The 22,270-nt window shown below is 51.7% G+C and overlaps 1 protein-coding gene across 2 annotated transcripts; it reads left to right on the forward strand.

Annotated features, from left to right (window-relative positions):
• The first annotated feature begins 556 nt into the window (after positions 1-556).
• On the forward strand, positions 557-18,397 carry Ism2 (isthmin 2). 2 transcript variants are annotated; one of them, XM_075947561.1, is made up of 6 exons: positions 597-728; positions 8,015-8,257; positions 9,633-9,993; positions 12,288-12,428; positions 12,698-12,781; positions 15,330-17,013. In XM_075947561.1, exons 1-6 carry the CDS (start codon positions 597-599, stop codon positions 15,845-15,847), a joined length of 1,479 nt encoding a protein of 492 aa, XP_075803676.1. In that variant the 3' UTR covers positions 15,848-17,013. The 2 variants fall into 2 exon arrangements, with proteins under 2 accessions (XP_075803677.1, XP_075803676.1); XM_075947562.1 differs by lacking the exon at positions 12,698-12,781 and having other exon boundaries at positions 557-728; positions 15,330-18,397.
• Positions 18,398-22,270: the final 3,873 nt, after the last annotated feature.

A 22,270-nucleotide genomic window follows, 5' to 3' on the forward strand; every position in this document is an offset into this window, starting at 1 on the left:
CCCGGTTCTGAAAGGGAACTGCGATCAGGGACCGCAGCCCGGCGACTTTCTCGCCCGAGGCATCTTGCCAAGCCTCATCGCAAACCTACCTGGCTGCACGCACACCTCTGCCAAGGTTCCAAAGACTCCCGCCGTTCGCCGCAGCTGCGAGCAAGCCCCGGGCTAGTTCAGGTGGCCGTCGCCGCGCCGTCGGGGAGCGCTACTGTGGCGCCGCAGCCTCCCCGCCCCTCAGCAGCGGTCGCGCGGGGCCGCACAGCGCCGGGCGGCAACTTCCCCGGGACAGGAATTCGCTTGGGGCCGCGACGGCGACAGCGGCGGGGACTGAGGGCGGGGAGGCCGCCAGATCAAAGGAGCCGCCCGCGGGGCCCGGACGAGTCCCCGAGCGCCGAGGGGCCCCTGCAGGAGGGAGGGCGGGGAGACACCAGGGCCACTGACCCCGCTCGCGGACCCGGGATCACCGGCCGCGCGCCCCCGAGCGCGCGCGCGTCCCCGCCGCTCCCGGCTGGGTCCCCGCGCAGCCCGGGCCGGGCCTGCGCCGCTGCGCGAACGCGCTCCCGAAACTGGCGGCTCCCGCAGAGCAGCCGCGAGGAGAGGCGATGCGGCCACCGCCCCTGCGAGCGCGGCTCCCGCGCGCCCTGATGCTGCTGGCTGCTCTGCTGGCCACTGGCCGAGGGCTACCTCTGAGGAAGCGGGGTCCTGGGCCCCACGGCCACTCGAGGATGCTGGAGGTGAGAGATGATTGGGACTGGAGGGAAAGAGAGGGCTGGATGCCTCGGGGAGACAGGGTTTCTCTGTGTAGCCCTGGCTGTCCTGGAACCAGGCTGGTGTCGAACTCAGAGATCCACCAGTGATGGCCAGGTGCACTGAGCCTACAGGAGTTTACACGCCCCACGCGTGCCCGGGAGCCCTGGCGGCGCTCTGACGTCCAGGGTGCGGAAGAGAAAGTTGACTTTGGTTCCTGCTCTGCAGTGGCCCGGCTTCCTGGGTCCTATGGACCCCTTCCTAACCCTGAGCGAACTTCACCCGCAGCCACACCGCCCTGAGAAGTCGTGCAGGGTGGAGAGGGGACCTCCGGAGCGCTGAGCTCAGCTCTGGAGGGATGGCCTGGGGCTGCCGAGGTGGGCCAGGTGATCCCTTGCAGAAGCCTCTTAATTTTTTTTTTAAAATATTGTTAGGTTACCTTGGTTGGCCTCCATTCTCATTCTGTCTGTCTGTCTGTCTGTCTGTCTGTCTCTCTCTCTCTCTCTCTCTCTCTTAAATGATTTATTTATTCGTGTATTTTATGTATATGAGTGCTCTGTGCTCATGAACACCAGAAGAAGGAATCTGATCCCGTTACAGATGGTTGTGGGCCACCATGTACGGGTCCTGGGAATTGAACTCCGGACCTCCGAAAGAGCAGTCAAGTGCTCTTCACCACTGAGGCCTCTCTCCAGTCCCAGCCCCTTAATTCCAATCAGCCAGGGATAGAGTTTTTCACTGAGAGTTGAGGAAGGCTGAGGTAATCAAGGGCCTTTGCACCTTAGTGGGTGTGAGCCATCAGCCCGACATTTCCACAAGGACCGTGGGTTCTAAGATAGAAGAACAAGGTGAAAGAGTGTTTGCTGTGTTAGGAACGCCAGTCGGTCATGCTCTTTCAGCTCTGAGGTCCTGCCGGATGCTCTCTTCTTAAGAGTTTCAGTGGGCATTCTCCATCCCTATTTCCTTGGAGGCTTCGCTGGCTCCTTCTTGCCCTGAGCTGTTCTGGAGGAAGACCCTCATTTCCAAGACCAGAACGGAGGGGCCAAGACCCAGGACCCGTAGGAAATAGGTGATGCTGACCGCAAGACTTGGGCCGGAGTTTGAACCACACTGTGAGAGCCCAGCCTACAGGAGCCCTTTAGAGGCTGAGAACCCTCCCTCAACTTTATGCCCTATGGCCCTGAAGTATCACAAACCATTGTTATCTCTAAGACTTTTTTTCTCCTCAGGTAAATCACAGGGTTGGTAGTAAAGCTGCAGTCTGTCATTCTGGGGCCTGGAATTTGTTGTCCTGGGGATAGCTGTCCTATGCTTTTGCAGGATGTCTACCACTGTTCCTAGGCAGTGGCCACCGCCATAGGGGCCAGATGCTGTCAAATGTTTCCCGGGACACACATCTACCTGGCCATTGTTGAGAAACACCGATGTGGTCAAACGCGGGAATTTCTGAGCTCGATGTACCGTTGAACGCCTGTAATCCTAGCGTTCAGGATCCTGAAGCAGGAGGCTCATATGTTTGAGGCCAATATGTGCTATGTAAAGTCTCTGGCTAGTCTGAGTGAGACATTTGTAAAAAAAAAAAAAAGAAAGAAAGATCAAAACAATGAAATAACTAGAAACAGCAGCCATAGAAACAACAACAAAACAAACAAACAAAAAAACCCCAGAGACTTTTAGTCAGTCTCACTACTAACCTGAGAATCATGATAGTGATCAAATGAAATTGGCTTGGTAGGGCTGGTGACACAGGCTTGTAAACCCAGCCCTGAGGAGGTTTAGGCATGAAAATGAGAAGCTCAAGTTTAATTTAGCCACATACCAAGTTCAAGGCCAGCCTGGCCCATGTGAGACCCTGTCTCAAAATAGAATAAAATTAAAATAAAAACTAAACTGGCCTTATTTCTGTTCTCTTGGTATCAGTAGTTCTTATTTTAACTCATCACTTCATGCTGTATTTATTTTTTGTATGTTTTAGTGTGAGAAGATGGCAGAAATGTATCCTTAGGCCCAGGATAGAACCTGGCAATACTCTGAAAAGCACCTAAATACGGCTGGGCATAGCAGCTCACGCCTGGGGAAACTGAGGCAGGGGGATCATATGAATTGAATATCATTTCTAGCTATGTTGCAAGGTCCAGTCTACAAGAAAAATCAGATCAGAGAGGTGTTAAACACAGATGGGACAAGGCCAGCCATGAGGAGCTGTTCCAGGAAGGTCGGCACATCTTTACATGGCATGTCCCGCGCTGCTTATCTGATGTTGGCCAGATGTTGCAGTGCCAGATGTTGCCGAATTGTCTCCTGAGAGAAACACATCCCACCCCATGCCTGCATCATTTTATCCTGTTTGGTGTGGTTATTTGGGGGCGGGAGGTGGCCTGCTTTTTTGAGACAGGCTCTTACCCTAAAGTCTAGGCCAGCCTGGAACTCACTACGTAGCTCAGGCTGGCCTTGAACTGATGACAGTCCTGCCCCAGCCTCCTGACTGCTGGAACTATAGATGTGTGCCACCTGGCTCCCCTGGCCATTGTTGAGAAATCCCACTTCAGAGGCCTCAAAGCCAGATGTGGTTGAATACCCCTGTAATCCCAACAACAAAAACAATCAGGGACTTTGTAAACCGACTGTGTCACCTTTGAACTCCAGCAGGCCTGACACTGAGCCTCAGCTTACCTCCAAAGTAAAATGGGTTCAAGACTCCATTCTGGGGCCGGGCGATGGTGGCGCACGCCTTTAATCCCAGCACTCGGGAGGCAGAGGCAGGCGGATCTCTGTGAGTTCGAGACCAGCCTGGTCTACAGAGCTAGTTCCAGGACAGGCTCCAAAGCCACAGAGAAACCCTGTCTCGAAAAACCAAAAAAAAAAAAAAAAAAAAAAAAGACTCCATTCTGTGAACTGAAGTGTTGAATAAGAAAACTTTGGACTCAAAGATACACTCATTTGATCGTTCTGAAGGGCAGGGGTCAGTGTGTTGGATGCAAGGCCGGCACAATATGAAGCAGTTTTGCCTCCTGTCCCATTGAGATACAAATGCCACCCAAACACCCACTGAGGCTGGCCTCTCTTGTGTGTTGTTTTATTCTCATGTAGGGGAGGCAGAAACAGATAGTGGGCCCAGTAACCAGCCCAGGCCTCCTAGTGTGTGGAGAGCCAGGATTCAGACTCAACTTTATGCCCCTGGGCACCTCACCCTGGCACTCTAGCAAGGTGTGAGAAGTTAAGAGAGGAACAGGGGACAGGGTGGTTGGAGCTAGAATAAGGCAAAAGAGACGTGGGACAACTCTCCTGGGCTCCGAGGCCTTGAGGTGCCTCCATGACGCAGGTTCCAGAAGTTCGCCCAGCAGCCCGGAGCTTGTCACTGTGGTAGGAAGGGCTAGGCTGGCCGAGAGCTGAGTGCAGAGGAAGGACCTCGTGAGTCCTGACAAACCTGCAGGATCATGAACCTGACAGGCTTCTTGTTCAGCACCCACATTCCTTATGCATCGGGAAAGCAGGCCCGGATGACAGAGAGGGGAGGGGTTTGGAAGAGCTCTGGTGTTGGGTGGGCAACCTGGTGGTGATGCAGGTGTTTTCCTAGTGGTAGATCTTCTGTGCTTGAGGCCTGACTGTCTGTCTAGTCCAGGAGGGAGGTACATGGGGCCATTGGAATACCAGGCCTAGGGCTTGTCTTAGCAGCCTCCTCCTGCAGCTGCCCACATCCCCGGGCCTTGTCCCTCCAGATCTCTCTGTCTCTGTCTCTCTCTCTGTCTCTGTCTCTCTCTCTCTCTCTCACACACACACACACACACACACACACACACAAAGACAAAGAAGAGCTGGTTAAGGGAGAGGAGGCAGCTCGGGGATGGGGGCCTGCATTTGGCTCTTCTTAGGGTAGGCATCTGAGGGACCCCATTAGGACTTCTCTGTCCCTCTCCACCCCCCGACAGTTTCCCAGTAAGAGGCTCAGGAAAGAGTATACCAAGGAGGAAGCACCTGGGTATACTCAAGCCTGAGCACCTGGGACCCAAGGCTGGGGCTTTCTCTGGCTTTAGCTGTCCTCAGGAGCTGGGTGGAGATGGTAAGGAGGGATGAGAAGGAATGTTTGCTTGGCTTTAGGACAGCGGGGTCTGGGTTAGCCTCTCTGCCGCCATTGTTCCCATGCTATATATATATGAAGGTGCAAATTGGTGGTCTCTTCTGGCCCCAGGAATTCTCTCTGCTTAGCTGCATTTCTGGCCTCTAGCCACTAGGTGCCACTAGAAACCCCAGGCCATGAGGACAGTCACTCATCTTTCCAGACTTTGCCGGTGGTTCCCAGATGAAAATCACTTCACCACTGTCCCTCACCACCGCCAACTTGTGACGAGAGCATCCAGAACAGTCACCAAAGCCACCCACGACTGCCCGTCTGTGACGGGGGCAGCAGCACAGTGGAGACTCCGAGCAAAGAGTCAGGACCAGGGGCGCTGGTTAAGAGCATTGCCTGCTCTTCCAAAGGTCCTGAGTTCAATTCCCAGCAACCCACAACCATCTGTAATGGGGTCTGGTGCCCTCTTCTGGCCTGCAGGCATGCACACAGACAGAATATTGTATACATGATAAATAATGAAGGACCATCAGGGCTGTGGAGCTGACCTGAGGTACCAGGGATGCTCAGGTCTCCGGGCACATCAGCAGAGGAGGTCCCACCTCTGCACCATCCACCTGTCCTGTGACTGCTTGGCAGAGGGCTGACCTGAGCAGAGGCATTTGTTGTAGAGACTGGGGTGTTAGTCGGTAAAGCTCTTTATAGGGCCAGGTGTGTGCTGTATGCTTTTAATCCCAGCACTCAGGAGACAGGGGCAGGTAAAATACCCGTACATATAAAATAAAACTAAGAAAGTATTTTTTAAAGGCAGATGGCTTCCGAAGAATGACAGCCAAAGCTGTACTCCAGCCTCCACAGACACGCACACATGTACACACACACACACACACACACACACACACACAATAGTGCCCACTACACAGCAAATGCTGTGGACATGTCTAGTAAGAAGATTCTGACCCTTCTTTCTTTCTTTCTTTCTTTTTTTTTTTTTTTTTTTTTTTTGGTTTTTCGAGACAGGGTTTCTCTGTGGTTTTGGAGCCTGTCCTGGAACTAGCTCTGTAGACCAGGCTGGTCTCGAACTCACAGAGATCCGCCTGCCTCTGCCTCCCGAGTGCTGGGATTAAAGGCGTGCGCCACCACCGCCCGGCTATGACCCTTCTTTCTTATTCTCATTTGGTAGAGCACTTCACTTTGTTGAACACCTTAATAGAAAATGGAACTGGCTGTTGGGTTCATTCTTTTTTTTTTAAGATTTTTTTTTTATTTATTATGTATAGAGGGTTCTTCCTGCATGTATCCTACAGCACAGAAGAGGATACCAGATCTTATTACAGATGGTTGTGAGCCACCATGTAGTTGCTGGGAATTTCCTGCATGTATCCTACAGCACAGAAGAGGATACCAGATCTTATTACAGATGGTTGTGAGCCACCATGTAGTTGCTGGGAATTGAACTCAGGACCTCTGGAAGAGCAGCCAGTGCTCTTTACCTCTGAGCCATCTCTCCAGCCCCCCTGTTGGGTTCATTCTTATCTAATTTTTTAGAAGCAATTGTCCTATACTGCACCAGGGACAGGGTGGAAGGGAATAAGACTGTGGCCTGAACAGGACCCACAAAGGTGTGCCTGGAAGGAGCTCCTCCTGCCTTGCCATGGGTACATGGGGAACAGAAACAGGTAGAGGACATAGACTACCCAATGTTTATCATCTAAGGTGAATTTTACTCAGGGGCTCTTTCCCCTCACCATCTCAGCTGACAAAAGATAGTCCTGTCTTGGACACTATGGTGGCTTGAAAAAGAGTAGCCTTTATAGGCTCACATATTTGCCTGCTTAGTCATCAGGGAGTGGCACTGTCTGAGGATTAGGAGGCGTGGCCTTGTTGGAGCAGGTGTGCTCCTGGAGGAAGCACACCACTGGTGCGGAGCTTAGAGCTTCCAAACGCCCACACTAGGCCCAGTTTCTCTTTCTCTCAGCCTGTGGGTCAGGGTGAAAGCTTCATGCTCCCCTCCATGATGATGATGATGGGCTCAGCCTCTGAACCTGAGAACAAGCCCCAGTGAAATGCTTTCCTTTGTGAAAGTTGCCTCGGTCAAGGTGTCTCTTCGCAGCAGGAGAGCAGTGTCGGAGACAGGCACTCTGGCAGCAGCTGGTGGAGGACACACTGGCCGACAGTCAAAGTGAGCAGACTGAAAAGAGGCGCAAGGCCCAACAGACAAGAGGAGCTGCCAAGGAATTTGCTGAGGGCAGGGGCAGGTGTCTGGGTTATGCTGAGGGGAACGAGCAGGCCTGCTGCCCATGCCTTGGTATGATCAGGCTCTTCCGCGGGAATCTTCCTGCTCTGGGGTGGGGGTGCGGTGCATGTAGAGTAGGTAGAGGCAAGGGTCTGGGTGAAGGACTAGAACAGCACTTTGGGTTTTTTTTTTTTTTGTTTTTTTTTTTTTGTTTTTTCGAGACAGGGTTTCTCTGTGGTTTTGGAGCCTGTCCTGGAACTAGCTCTTGTAGACCAGGCTGGTCTCGAACTCACAGAGATCCGCCTGCCTCTGCCTCCCGAGTGCTGGGATTAAAGGCGTGCGCCACCACCGCCCAGCTAGGACAGCACTTTGGAGCTACCACCGTGGGTAGCTGCTTCTTCTTTCTGGGCCGCTTCATTTGTAAGATGAATAAACGCATTTAGCTGGGTGGTGTCATCCATCCTTGCCTTGAAGCCTCTGCTGTCAGAAGCTTCGTAGGCTGACAAGATGCTCAGTAGGCATTGGGGTCAACCCTGGAGTCCACATGGAAGAAGAGAACCCACTCCTGAAAATGTATTTCTGTTCTTCACATGTGTACTAGAGCACTGTGTGCGCGTGCGTGTGTGTGTGTGTGTGTGTGTGTGTGTGTGTGTGTTTAGGTGTCTTTCCAGGGTCAGTTGTTCAGTCAGCTTTGGTGTAATCACACACACACACACACACACACACACACTCACACACAGAGAGAGAAAAGACCATTTTGTGAACATAGTCTATTTTCTGCTCTTGACTGTACCTCAACCTATCTCCTAGGGCCCTTAAGACTTTCCAAACACATACTCCAGATGCTCTGTGTCACAGGCGACTGTATGATACAGCCAGGCCCAGGTTCCTGGCTCCTTAGCCCAGTCCCTTCCATGTGATACACTCGGATCTTAGTCACCCCCGCTCCTTCCTCTTTCTTTCCCCAGGCCTCTCCTGCCCCAGATCCTGGCTCTCCCCAAGATAAGGAGGTAACACTGGAATTTGCTGGAGACCATCTGCAGGCAGAACCATGTCACCCCGAGTGTCAGACCCTTCCTGAGCCAGCAGCTCTGACTCTGGGTACAGCCACCCCTCCCGGGACCCTAGAACACACACCCCTGCTGTTGGAGCTGAAGAACCTTCCAGGATTGGCCAACACAGACTTGAGTGCCCCAAACCCCAATATCCAGGTGAGCATATAAAAGGTCTAGGGGACCCCTGGAGAGGTACCAGGCTGGCGACTGAGCTTCATCCTCTTTCTTCTGTTAGCTGAGTGAAGACAGTAAACTGCTCATGCAGTGTGGGAAGAGCATCTGCCCCTCTCCTCGTCAAAAAGTCTCTTGGCTCCTGAGCCTTGACCCTGGATGTAGCAGGGGACAAACCCAGCAACCTGGTAGGGCTAGTCTGAGGACTAGGAACATGGACACCAGACACCCTGCTCCTGCTCCTGCCAAGGTCTTGGAATGTGGCGGAGACTTGCTGGAATGGCCTACAGGGGTGATCCCCTCTTGGCCCCCAAACCCTACTGCATGCAAGAGAGGGATTCAGTTCAGAATGGAGGGCAGGGTGCTGAAGCATGGAAAAGCCCTCAGAAGGGTGTTCCAGAAAAGCCAGGAAGAAATCGAGCCCTGTGCTCCACTCCCTATCCTGACTCTTTAAGAATAGTGGGTGTGCCTGTGTGTGTAGCAGAATACTTTGACCAAAACAAAGAGTGTAAAAGTGCAAAACATTCTCTAATTGTCTTAAGTCTATCTGTCTACCTGTATTAAAATAACATGTGCATACGTGCACACATAGATTGCAAGTGTTCCTGCTGGTGATGGATTTGTAGTGTGTATAGCAGATGATTTTTTTTTTAATAATTTTTTTTTCTTTTGGTTTTTCAAGACATAGTCTCAATCCCAGCACTCGGGAGGCAGAGGCAGGCGGATCTCTGAATTCAAGACCAGCCTGGTCTACAAGAGCTAGTTCCAGGACAGGCTCCAAAACCACAGAGAAACCCTGTCTTGAAAAACAAAAACAAACAAACAAAAAAGACATAGTCTCTCTATGTAGCCCTGGCTTTCCTGGGACTCACTCTGTAGACCACTTGGCTGGCCTCGAACTCAAGAGATCTGCCTGCCTCTCTCTGCTTCCTGACTGCTGGGATTAAAGGTGTGCGCCCCCATGGCTCATTTTCTTCTTTGTATTTTTACTTGTTTATTTCTGTGGTTGGTACAGCTGGGGCACTCCGGAGGCTAGCCTGGGGATGTGACACAGGATGTCTCATCTGCAGTCCTGATCTGGACCTTTTTGGCCCCTGAGACCAGGCAGAATTCCAAACAGCCTCTCTTAAACCAGCGGGCCTGGCACCTGCTGGGTTCACCCCAGCTCCTCTACGCCCAGATGATTCTGACGCGCAGGATGTCCAACCCAATGTCCTTTGTTCCCTGAGAGGCCAAGGTCAGGCAGGAAGACAGCAGGCTTGGTGGCAAGGATGGGTCTTGGCATCTGGGTCCAACCGGTCTCCTCTTTGGAGTCCTGTGCTGAGCCTGCCTGTCTGGCATCCGTCTGTCTTTCCCATAGGTGACCATCGAGGTGGTGCAGGACCCCCAGGCTGAGGTAGAGATGGACTTGCCTTCTGAACCTAGAAGTCTCTGGCCCCTGCGCATTTCCAGCTGGCTGCCCACCAGGGAGCTCTTCTGGCCCCTCTTCTGGGGCTATCAGGAAGGTGAAGAAGGAGGCGCCAGCCTCAGAGACACGGCCCCAGGGGAAGTAGGGGAGGAAGAAGAGAAGGGTTATGCTACAGAGTACGGTGATGGTGAGGACCAGGAGAGCAGTGAAGAGGACCAGGAGGAGGAGCCTTGGTCCAGTGGGGACACAGACAACTGGGACTATGGCTGGTTGGGTCCTCAGGACCAGGACTTCAAGGAACCAGACGTTTATGGTGAGTGCTCTGGCTGGGCACCCTCAGCTGCTGCCCTGCTAGGTCCTGAGTGGGAATGAGTTGGAACACGCGCACGTGTGTGCATGGGTGCGTGGGCGTGTGTGTGTGTGAAGTTTCCAGGCCAGTAGAACTGGGTAGCCCAGGAGCCTAGGCCTATGCAGGTACCATTGAAAACCCCAAAGTGACATTGCTAGAATTAAATATTTTTCCCTCCAACATTTGAACAACAGCCCTGAGCTCCTCTAAGTAAATGTTACTTAATAGCATAAATATTCACGCTTCAGTTTCTAAAAAAACTGAAAAAGACACTTAAGTTACACCACTTACAGCGAATCTCATCCTGAGATTGTGGGTTTGACTGCTGGCCTTGCTGCTTAGCCGCTGAGTGTCCCTAGGCCAATTACTTTACCTCTCTGTGTCTCAGCTCTGTCCTCTCCGAAACAGGTGGTCATATGTCTAAATGACACGGGGTTGGTAAGAGTGAATCAACAAGCTTATATCCAGTCAGGTATCATCATATACAACCAGAACCTCAGCACTCAGGAGTCTGAGGCAGGAGACTGAGAATTAGAGGCTAACCTGGGCTATGTAGCAAGTTCCAGGCCTGCCTGAGCTACCTTGAGACCTTGTCTCAAAAAATAAAACAGCTGGGCCATTGAGATCGCTCAAGGGGGAGCACCTGGAATGCAAGCATGAGGACCAGAGTTCAACTCTTTTGTTGTTGTTGTTGTTGTTTTTGTTTGTTTGGTGTTTTTGTTTTTCTGAGACAGGGTTTCTCTGTAGCTTTAACGCCTGTCCTGGAACTAGCTCTTGTAGACCAGGCTGGCCTCGAACTCACAGAGATCCACCTGCCAGAGTTCAACTCTTATGGAAAAAAGCCAGGTAACAGTTGTGTGAGCCTTCCATCCCAGCACTTGGGAAGCAGAGGCAATGAGTTCAAGGCCGTTGGGTTTACAGAGTGAGTTCCAGAACAGTTCCAAAACAGAGAAACTGTGTTTGGGGAAAAAACAAACCAAACAACAACAACAAAAAACAACCAAAAAAACAAGCAAACAAACCAGAAGCCAGCTGAATGGCAGCCCACCTATATTCCCAGATGTCAGAGGCAGACAGGCATCCCCCAGCATTAGCTGAAGGATCAGACTAGCTATCTGGCAAGCTCTGGGTTTAGCAGGGGGCCCGGTGTCAATAAGGTAGAAAAGTTATTTTTAAAAAAAAAAAAGACACCTCATGTCAACCTGGGGCCTACCCACATACGCACACACATACCTGCCCCCCCGGAACCATGTGTACCTCCACATATATGAGCACACAAGCACTCATGCCGCACACATACATATACCAAAAATACGCCCATAGAGTGTCAGGGTGTGATGACGAACTCCCTGGCTCTCCTTCCACCTCCTGCTGGGGTGGCCACGAGTGCTCTTCAGGTTCTACTTCCCACTGCGCTGGGTAAACAGCCTCCCCGACTCTCCGGAAGCCCCGAGGTCTTGTTATCGCACTGCTGAGACACCAGGGATTAAGACTAAGTCCTGACAAGCTCTTCCTGGTTTCCTAAACTGCTGTAAACAGAGCTTCAGGAGTCTCAGCTTTTCTCCCATCCCCGCCCTCCCACTCTTGGTGCCAGCTGGCCTGAGGCCTTGGGAGCTAGAGAGGAGTGTGCCAGACCTGCGGAGTTCCACACCTGGACGCAGATACAGGCCCGGGCCCGGGTGTTTGCTCTCCCTCAGATAAAGAAAGGGAATCCCAGACCTAGGAAAGTACTGCCACCCTCGATTTCTGACTCCAGCTTCTCTCTGTTACTATTTGAGACAGAGTAACCTGAGGCCCAGACTAACTTCAAAATTAATAAACAGTCAGGGGTAATCTTGGATTTCTTACCTTTCTTCCCCCTGTGCCCTTCCTGCTGGGATGGCTTGCATTCGCTACCAACCTGGTGCTGGGGATGGAACCCAGGGCTTTACTCGGGCTAGACAAGCACTATCGACTGCCTTCCTTGGTTCTGATGGACAGAAAAACATTAGCTCAGAAATGTATGGGGCTTGCCTAAGGTCACACTGATAGTGGGCTTGGTGACTTCTTGTCCCAAGTACCCCTGTGTTGACACAGTGGGTGGTTGGCGTTTGTTCTGTCTATATAGGACCTCCTGATGCATTGCACAGGTGTTTGCTGTATAAGGACATCTAACTGAGGGAATTGGCGGGGCTGGGGATAAAGGTGCCTTTTGTGAATTTGTGCTGGTGTGCCCTGGGGGCTGAGCACACTCATCCTGGCCCCTTATTTCAACTCAGACTACGAACCTCAGGAGGAGTGGAGTGCCTGGTCTCCCTGCAGTGGGAGCTGCACCAGCGGCAACCAGCAGAGAACTCGTCCCTGCGGCTACGCCTGTACAGCCACAGAGTCCCGGGTCTGCGACCTGCCCCCCTGTCCTGGTGAGATGAGCTCCAGCCCCCGCCCAGGAGTGGCTAACGTGGCTCAGGCTGTGGGCTCGGTTCCCTGAGAATGTGAAACTGGGATGTTTGTAGAAATAGGAGGGGTGGACTTTGGAGAGGGGTATGGGAAGCTCATGAATACGGTGGTCCTATCTCAGGCCTGTCCCAGATGCTGTGGGCACCGAGAGCCTAGTGAGGGCTGGGCTTTCCTATCAGGAGCACAAAGGTGCCCTGGGGCACCACCAGCCTGGCCTCCTCTCTTCCCAAAGGCACTGAAGACGAGCACGCCTTGGGCTTTCCCAGTGAGGGGTGGCAGCCCCTAGCCCACAATGCTACGGATATGTTTGATCCAGGTTAGTGAGGGGCTAGATCTTGTTGCTGGGCCTTGGGGAGCCTCTCTCTTGGGAGGATGGGGCATCCCTGGATAGCAGGAATCACTAAGCACATCTTCCTATGGGAGAGATTGTAGCCGAATATCCTTGCCACGCTCCAGGTTCCTACCAGGAAGGGGGTCTTGAAGGGAACCCCAGAGCTAGGAGATGCTCGGGGTAAGGGGAAAAGGGGGCTTCTACTTCTACCCTTGGTTATTCTTTGGAGGCCCCTGGCGGACTCTGCTAGAGAGGGATCTGTCAGAATGAGCCAGGGTTCCAGCATCCAGGGCTGCTCCATGAGGCCAGCAGGACATTGGCCAGGCTTTGGCAGCATGCACCCTGTTGGTGTTCCTGGGCCTCCCCTGCACCCCCAAAGGCATGGCTCATGAGTCTAAGTTCTACAACGTGAAATGGAAGCTTCCTGAACCTGTGTCATGTACCTGGGCCTACAACAAAGGCTGAGCCTTCCTGGAGGAGGCCTGGCATCTGTCCTCAGAGAGGTCAGGTCTCATGCAGGACACGTGGCTTGCACGGGCACAGCGCGACAGAATGCAGTGTGAAGGTCTGAGAGCCAAAAGGAAAGGGCCGCTTTTTCAGTGGGACCTGACTCCGAGGTTACGTTTTGCCAGGGAAAGAGGGAAGAGGCTACAGAGGTAGGGAGTCACAGGACGCTCAGAAAAGCTGAGCAACTCACCAAAGGCCCATGCACTAAGACAGGCAGTTAATCATCTGGGTGGTGGTGACACACAGCTTTAATTCTAGCACTCGGAAGGCAGAGGCTCGCAGATTTCGGAGGTTAAGGCCAGCCTGGTCTCCAGAGCAAGTTCCAGGGTAGCCAGGGCTACAAGGAGAAACCCTCTCTGGAAAAACCACCACCAACAAACAAACAAATGAAGGAGGAAGAATTATTGAGCAGCAGGTAGAAGCAAGTAGATTAGTTCAAGGCTAGCCTTGGCTACGGGAGACCTTGTTTCAGGAAGGAAAAGAGGAAGAGAGGGAGGGAGGGAGGAAGGAAGGAAGGGAGGGAAAGGAGAGAACAGACTAGTAAAAACAATGAAATGTTTTTTGGTTAAAAAATTGCCCTGGGGGCTCAGAGGTTAAGAGCATTGCCTGCTCTTCCAAAGGTCCTGAGTTCAATTCCCAGCAACCAAATCATGGCTCACAACCATCTGTAATGAGATCTGGTGCCCTCTTCTGGCCTGCGGGCATACATACAGACAGAATATTGTATGCATAATAAATAAATAAATATTTTTAAAAAATTGCCCTGGCTTTTCCAGGCCAGTCAGAGCTATTACACAGAGAAACCCTGTTTCAAATAAACAAACAAAGCCGGGCGGTGGTGGCGCACGCCTTTAATCCCAGCACTCGGGTGGCAGAGGCAGGTGGATCTATGTGAGTTCGAGACCAGCCTGGTCTACAAGAGCTAGTTCCAGGACAGGCTCCAAAACCACAGAGAAACCCTGTCTCGAAAAACCCAAAATAAATAAATAAATAAACAAACAAAACAAAACCCTGTTTTTGAGCTAGAGAGATGGCTCAACTGTTTTGTTTTTGTTTGTTTGTTGGGTTGGTTTTTCGGGACATGGTTTCTCTGTAGGTTTGAAGCCTATCCTGGAACTAGCTCTGTAGACCAGGCTGGCTTCAAACTCACAGAGATCCTCCTGTCTCTGCCTCCCGAGTGCTGGGATTAAAGACGTGCGCCACCACTGCCCAGTGAGATAGCTCAACTGTTAAGAGCACTGGCTGCTCTTCCAGAGAACCTAGGTTCCATTTCCAGCACCTACAAGGGGGCTTCAGTCTCAGAGGATCTGACATATTCTTCTGTCCTCTATGATCTCTGCACATACGTGATACACAGACATACATGTAGGCAAACACTCATGCACATAAAACGAAAAGTGAAAGACAAAACAAAACTGTCATCCTTGGTTGGAGATGTACTCAGTTGGTAGAAAGTTTGCCTAGCACTCAGAGCCCAGGTTCAGTCCCAGCAGGGGCATAGACTGGGCTTGGCAGTGCATGCCTGCAACCTTGGCACTGCGGAGGAGCAGAAGTTCAAAGACATCCTCAGCTACATAGCAAGCCTGAGGCCAGCTTAGAATATGAGACTGCCTGGAAGAACAAAAACAGCAAACAAAACCAAACAAAATGACAACAAGAACTTATTCCTATCACATCCCCGCTTAGCCCAGACCCCTCCCATGATCCCAAGATCTCTCCCACAGTCCAGAACCTAAAGCCATGATGCCAGTGTCCCAAAGGGGGCTGCCCGCCCAAAGCTAGTGTCCCTTCTGAGCTATGGCTTCCTGCGTCAAGTGCCTGCATGGTGTGGACTGTCCCTTTTCTGCTCTCTGTCTTTCTTGAGACCCTCTGTTTCTGACCCAGAGGCCCTCCTTGAGCCATGCCTTTGCCCCTGCTGGGGGCTTGGACTTTCTTCCCAGGGGACTGACCTGGATCAGTCTCCTGGTCTCCTGGTCTGGCGGGCAGCTCCAATCAGCACTCTCCTGTGCCTCCTTACCCTCTGCAGATGTGGACAGCTGTGAGAAGTGGCTGAATTGCAAGAGTGACTTCCTAGCCAAGTACCTGAGCCAAGTGCTCCAAGATCTGCCCAGCTGCCCGTGTGCATACCCTCTGGAGGCTGTGTACAGTGCCGTGAGCCTGCAGGATGAACGCCGGGGCCGCAGCTTCCAGTGGCGGGATGCCAGTGGCCCACGGGAGCGCCTGGACATCTACCAGCCCACCGCACGCTTCTGTCTTCGCTCCGTGCTGTCAGGCGAGAGCAGCACGCTGGCCGCCCAGCACTGCTGCTATGACGAAGGTAGCCGCTTGCTGACCCGGGGCAAGGGGGCTGGAGCTCCGGACCTAGTCAGCACCGACTTTTCACCGGAACTGCACTTCAAGGTAGATACGCTGCCCTGGATCCTATGTAAGGGGGACTGGAGTCGCTACCACACCGTCCGCCCCCCCAACAATGGCCGGGCCTGCGCAGACAACCCACCGGAGGAAGAGTATCTGGCCCAGCTGCAGGAGGCCAAAGAGTACTGAAAAGGGCTTAGAGAATGGTCCTTCTGCCTATTACCCCGTCCCTGCCAGGACTGGGCGAGTGTTAGGGTACATTTGAGAGGCCATCTGGCCTGCAAAACCTCTCGTGACCCTGAGTCAGGAAAGCCACGCATCTCAAGGATTGGTGATAGATTGGAGGGTGGGTCAGGGTTAGGGCCCCTGGGATGTGTTGGGACTGTGTCTGCGTCTGAAGGGCAGGAACTGCCCTAGTCTGGCCTCGGGGCCCTTTCCCCTTTCTTGCAGAATCGGGCCCTTCTGCCTCTCCCTCTGCTCGGGATTGAGACGGGATGGTCCAGATGCACTCAAGTTCCCAGCGTCTGTTGTGAATTCCTCAGATCCCCCACCCACTGGCTGGTTGAGGAAGAGCATGGTGGGGGAGGGTAAGAAAGGACAGTCCTTTCAAGTGGCCCTACAGCTGCCCTTTGCTGGCCTGGCAGAACCAGGGTGACCACCCTCTTTGTCTATGGGTGCCACAGAGCCTCGTCTACACCGGGTAGACTGCCCGTGCTGTGAGGTCATCAGGGGCCTTGACAGGACAGCTGAGCTGAGGGGCGTTGATCTGAGGCAGGGAACCACCAGCTGTTTCTGGTCCTCCTTGGTTCAGTCCCCTGGTGGGAGGAATGTGCAGAAGCCAGGCGTGGGGTGGGCTCAGGACTAGGGGTGGGCTCAGGAGGGTTTTAGTGCCTGTAGTGGTTGCTAAACCAGGAATGTGATGGCACCACAGTCCCAGTGTTCGATGTGGGCCCTTTCGTGGTGTCCATACCCACACTAGTGGCCCCCTTAAAGTTCCCAAACCGCGCCACCGGAAGCCCTGGAACTGGACTTGGAAGATGCACACCTATCTATGCCTCTTCCCAACCACATCTTATCCCCCAGACAGTCACTTGTCCTGTCTTCTCTGGAGCTGAAATTTTTTTTGTTTTTTTCTAGACAGGGTTTCTCTGTGGTTTTGGAGCCTGTCCTGGAACTAGCTCTTGTAGACCAGGCTGGTCTCGAACTCACAGAGATCCGCCTGCCTCTGCCTCCCGAGTGCTGGGATTAAAGGCATGCACCACCACCGCCTGGCTGGAGCTGAAATGTTGAAGACCCAATGTTTTGTCTCCATTCGTAAATCCTCCAGAAAGGGGCTTGAGTTCCAGCCTTCCACAGCTGCCCAGATGCTGTCCTGGGACACTCAGGAATAAAGCACTTTATTTTCACGCACTGTTTGATAAAGGACTTGGGGCCTGGCAGAATGGAGGGCATAGAGGGCACAGAGGCCCTTGCTTATCACCCAGGTCAAGCTCCATTGGCTGGGCTTGTGATCACCAAGCCCCCAGCCAGTCTTTCCTTTTCCTAAAGCAGCCTTCAGGGTTCCCTGAATGCAGAGACTACACTCTAACCATTAGTTATCCCTGCTCACACCCAGAAAGGGCCATCTTCAAGCCTGTCTAGGAGCTGGCTAGTCCCAGAGGCACAGAACTCCAAATCTGTGACATACAGGCAAACTTCATTTACTCTATAGGGAAATGGCACCAAGTCTCCGAGGGATGGGCTTGGCGGGGCAGGGGATCCAACCTGAAAAGAGAGGTATTTCTGTGCTTTCCCTTAGCCTGCACCCTTATCAGACACCCCACTGTCATCCCTGACATTTAGGGGAAGGGCAGAGTATGGCAAGGTTTATCTTACTCTGGATCTAAACAACAGTCTAAATCTGTTCTGGTGCAAATAGAATATTAGCGGTCGGAACAGAGGATCTCGGGTTGTCAGGAAGGAGCCAGGTTCACTCCTTTTCTGTTCTTTTGTTTGTTTTGTTTTTCAAGACTTTTTTTTTTTTGTAGCTTTGGAACCTGTCCTGGAACTAGTTCTTGTAGACCAGGCTGGCCTCGAACTCACAGAGATCCGCCTGCCTCTGCCTCTCGAGTGCTGGGATTAAAGGTGTGCGCCACCACCACCACTTGGCTTCCTTTCTGTTTTAAGGGATTAGTGTGTGTCTATAATCCTAGTCCTTGTGAGGCTGACAGGGAGGTTATGAGTTTGTTATTGTTGTTTGTTTGGTAGGTTGATTTGTTTGTTTTTTGTTTTTTTGAGACAGGGTTTCTCTGTGTAGCCCTGGCTGTCCTGGAACTCACTCTGTAGACCAGGCTGGCCTTGAACTCACATAGATCTGCTTGCCTCTGCCTCTTGAGTGCTGGGATTAAAGGTGTTTGTCACCACCTGGCTGGGTTATGAATTTTATTTTAATTTTTTTTTTTTTCGAGACAGGGTTTCTCTGTGGTTTTGGAGCCTGTCCTGGAACTATCTCTTGTAGACCAGGCTGGTCTAAGTCCGCCTGCCTCTGCCTCCCTAGTGCTGGGATTAAAGGTGTGCGCCACCACCGCCTGGCTTTAATTTTTTTAAATTATTATTTTGGGGTGGCGTTGAGACAGGATTTCTCTGTAGCTTTGGAGCCTGTCCTGGAACTCACTTTGTAGACCAGGCTGGTCTTGAACTCACAGAGATTTGCCCGTCTCTGCTTCCTGAATGCTGGAATTAAAGGCATGTGCCACCACCGCCTGGCTTTGGGTTATGAATTTTAGACTATCTCCCTGTCTGTATATACATCAGAGTAACTTATCAACTGTCTGCCAGTTGAATAGATCCAGGAGGTAGAGATACTAACTCTTCATGTTCTGATAAAATCCTCCCCTTGGGGACCAAGGGCAAGTCTACCCTGGAGAAAGTAGACTGCTGTTGGTCATTTAAGAGCCTGAAAGGACTGGCGAGCAGGTGTCCCTGTGCTGAGAGGACCCTTCCCCACTCTGCCCAAGGTCCTTCTGCAGCAAAGTGGTTAACAGGCCTAGAAATGCTGGGAGCAGGCTCGGGGGGTAGGGAGGGGGAAGGTGGCAGAGCAGCTGAAAATATGGGTGGCCGGGAGAGCAGCTTGGGTTACATGGAGACTCAGTGCCCCCTGATCCTCCCCCCCCCCCCCCCCCCCCCGCCAAACAATAAAAACCAAAACAATAGATCCTGGGGCACCTGCCTAGCGTGCATGAAACCCTGGATTCAAGCCCCAGTAACAAACACTCAAGGCTCATGACCATTTTGTTTGTCTCCGACTTGGGTCTTGCTGGCTTGCCCAGGCTGGCCTTCAGCTCCTGAGCTCAAGTGGTCCTCCTCTTTCAGCCTGAGCTTCGCTGGGGCTGCAGGCACGTCTGCCACCTTCTGCTCATTTTTTAATTAGGTTTTAGCGGACACTTTAAAAAACAAAGTAGAAACGCCCCAGCCTCTCTCCACAGGCACTGTCAATTGCGCTCCTTTCTAGTGTTATCTCGGCACTTAACCATCAGCAACATTTAATCAGTTCTCGGTGATTGTCTATTGGACTCCGAATGCCACGCTAAATGGCTGCCACGCTAAGTCCTAGGCGAGAGAAAATAAAGACAGGAAAGAGAGGTTGTTGGGAGGCTTGCAGGAAGAGTAGCCCATCAGCTATGAATTAAGAGTTTATTTAAGCTCTGCAGAGGAGAAAGGGACCCTGTGCAAGTGGCTACAGGCTTAGGGAACACCTGTGCAGGGGAAAAAGCACCAACGGTGGTGGTGGAGTCAATGAACCTCTCACAGGACAGTTTAGGAGTGGCTAGTGTCAGATCCTGGAGGCCTTGAAATCAGAGAAGGCCCTTCCTCGCCAGCTCAGCCTCAAGTCACGCACCTTTCTGCCTCAGCCAGCCGTGAGCCCAGCAAGACCACGAACTCCGTGAATACTGCCACTGTGTAGCCCCAGCCACCGAGCTACTTTTGTTCCCGCTTCTCTCTGTGGTTTGCTTCACACAGGCCCCGAGGCTGGGCAAGGCAGATGAAGTTGGAAAAAGCCAGCAGCACGGAAGTAGGATGCTTCAAAGCTTGCCGAAGACCGGATGTGCTTCTCACTTTCCTCTGCTACAGGTAGATTTTCTTTTTCATGTTTGAAATGCTTCTAAAAATGCCACCCTAACCCTAGATTTATTTAAGACACGAAAGCATAAACGTGTGGGCCACATATCTACACTTAAAGAAGTCAAAAGAATCTCTATAGAGTTAAGTCTGAGATTCTGTGTTGAACGGGTTCCCCCAGGTGACCTTTAGGTATGGAAAGCCATTGTTCTGGGGATTGCAATTTGAACTAAACCAGTATGTCATAGTATCAGTTTTGTTTGTTTTGAGACAGGGTTTCTCTGTGTAGCTCTGGCTGTCCTGGAACTCCCTCTGTAGACCAGGCTGGCCTTAAAAAGAGTTCTGCCTCTGCCTTCTGTGTGCTGGGATTGAAGGTGTGTGCCACCACCAACTGGCCCACAGTATTAATTTTGATTTAAGGGAAAATACCTGAGGTTGGGCGTGAGTCCAGAAGCCAGCAGCCACTAGGTGTTGCCAAGTGAATCCTTATTTAGTTGGTTTTTAAAGACAGGGTCCCTTCTGTAGCTAGCTCAGGTTAACCTTAGCTACTTACTCTCTACACAGACCTGAGACCAGCGTGACCAGGGCTTGTAATGGTTGATCCTTCTGCCTCTGCCTCCTGAGAGCTGCGATTATACGTGCTCGCCATCACACCCCACCTCATACCTGTGTGGTCTCACAAGATACCTGTTAGCCCCCCCCCTTCTTTTTTTTTTTTTCAAGACAGGGTTTCTCTGTAGCTTGGAGCCTGTCCTGGAACTCGCTCTTGTAAACCAGGCTGGCCTCGAACTCACAGAGATCCTCCTGCCTCTACCTCCTGAGTGCTGGGATTAAAGGCATGCGCCACCACCGCCCGGCTTTAGGTCCATTTTTATAGACAAGGACATTTGCCATGTTGACTGGGAAAAGTCCATGGTTTTAGTTTTGACTATGGACATCTTGGGATCCGAAGGCTGTTTTCTGTGACAGTGGCTGACTGGGGCTATGTCACCCGACAGGCACACTGGTGGTATCATCACTTCACGTCTTTCTCTACTGAGAGACAGAGGAGGCGGGGCTCCAGCTTTTTGTGTTGTATTAGAAAAGGCTCACTTCAGGCAGAGGTGACGCACACCTTTAATCCCAGGACTTGGGAGGCAGAGGACCAGCTTGGTCTAGAGAGTTCCAGGACAGCCAGGACTGTATTGTTTCACAGAGAAATCCTGTCTCAAAAAACAAACAAAACAAAACAAAACAAAATGGACTCACCAATTAAGGTGGGGTCCCAGGTCTCTCTGTCAAGTGCAATGCCAGAAAAGTCTAGCACTTACCTGAGTAAGTCAGGATGATCTGATTTTAGCTTTAAGATTTTGCCAAGTCATATAGGATTAGCTCGCAAGCCTCATCACTGCCTGGGGAGTAGATGATTTGCAAAGCGCTGAGTCATGCTGGAGTGTGGGCAAGCTGAGGCGGTTCTTTTCCTGCCACGTGGACCCCACTAAAAAGGATGCCCAGCACTTGGCCTGCAGCTCAGTACACCTATACTCCCAAAAGGACACTGATATCTTCCTCTTTTCTGGGTGTAATTTTACTCAAGGGATATTTAACATACTGGATACAGCTGAATTCTCCAGGGATGAACACGGCAAGACAGTAGACACAAGGTTAGCACTAGCTCTAGGTTGTAGTCTGCATTACAAATCTCAGCCGTGTTCAGTACTGGCTGTTGGATTTGTTTTGTTTTGTTTTTTCGAGACAGGGTTTCTTTGTTGCTTTGGAGCCTGTCCTGGAACTAGCTCTTGTAGACCAGGCTGGTCTTGAATTCAGAGATCCGCCTGCCTCTGCCTCCCAAGTGCTGGAATTAAAGGCGTGCGCCACCAATGCCCAGCTTGGATTTGGACTCTTAAGCTAAGCCAGAGGCAAGTATATGCTAACATACATTAAAAGGATCGTGTGGCAGTATGCCTCTAGTTCAAGGCCAACCTGTGTTATACAGCAATATCCTGCCTCAATACTAAAACAAAAAGGAAAAAAAGAAATTCAAAGATTAAGTCTTATGAGTGACAGGGCTTTACGGAAGTCAGACAATGAAAGCATACTATGTCTTGGACACAGTAGCTCTCTATAAAGCCACCACTGGTCACCTTCATCTCTATATACAACCCGCACCTGTGGCCATCTCCTAGCAGAGGGATCAGAGCCCAAGACCCATCTCCACCTTCTTGGTACCCACTCCCTGCCATGTGGGTGCTGGGAATTGAACCCAGGTTCTCTGCAAGAATAGCTAGCATTCTTAACCACTGAGTCATTTCTGCAGCCCCACAACTTTTTCAAGATGGGGTCTCATATAGCCCAGGCTAGCCTTGAACTCCTAATCCCGCTTCATACCCTGAGTACTGGGATTACAGGAGTATACTATAGCACCCAGCTCTCTTTGCAGAACGGAGGCTTCAAACCACTTGTATTTGTTCAAATTCAAAACCTTCAAGGAACTCAATACCAGGCTCCCAGTAAACACCAATTGTAAGAAATGCA

Source organism: Microtus pennsylvanicus, chromosome 14 (assembly GCF_037038515.1).
Source record: "Microtus pennsylvanicus isolate mMicPen1 chromosome 14, mMicPen1.hap1, whole genome shotgun sequence".
NCBI lineage: Eukaryota > Metazoa > Chordata > Mammalia > Rodentia > Cricetidae > Microtus > Microtus pennsylvanicus.

Coding starts and splice junctions, on each gene's coding strand:
- Ism2 (XM_075947561.1), top strand. CDS start 597: ATGCGGCCACCGCCCCTGCGAGCGCGGCTCCCGCGCGCCCTGATGCTG. Junction 8,258..9,632: donor CCCCAAACCCCAATATCCAG/GTGAGCATATAA, acceptor TCTTTCCCATAG/GTGACCATCGAGGTGGTGCA. Junction 9,994..12,287: donor CAAGGAACCAGACGTTTATG/GTGAGTGCTCTG, acceptor ATTTCAACTCAG/ACTACGAACCTCAGGAGGAG.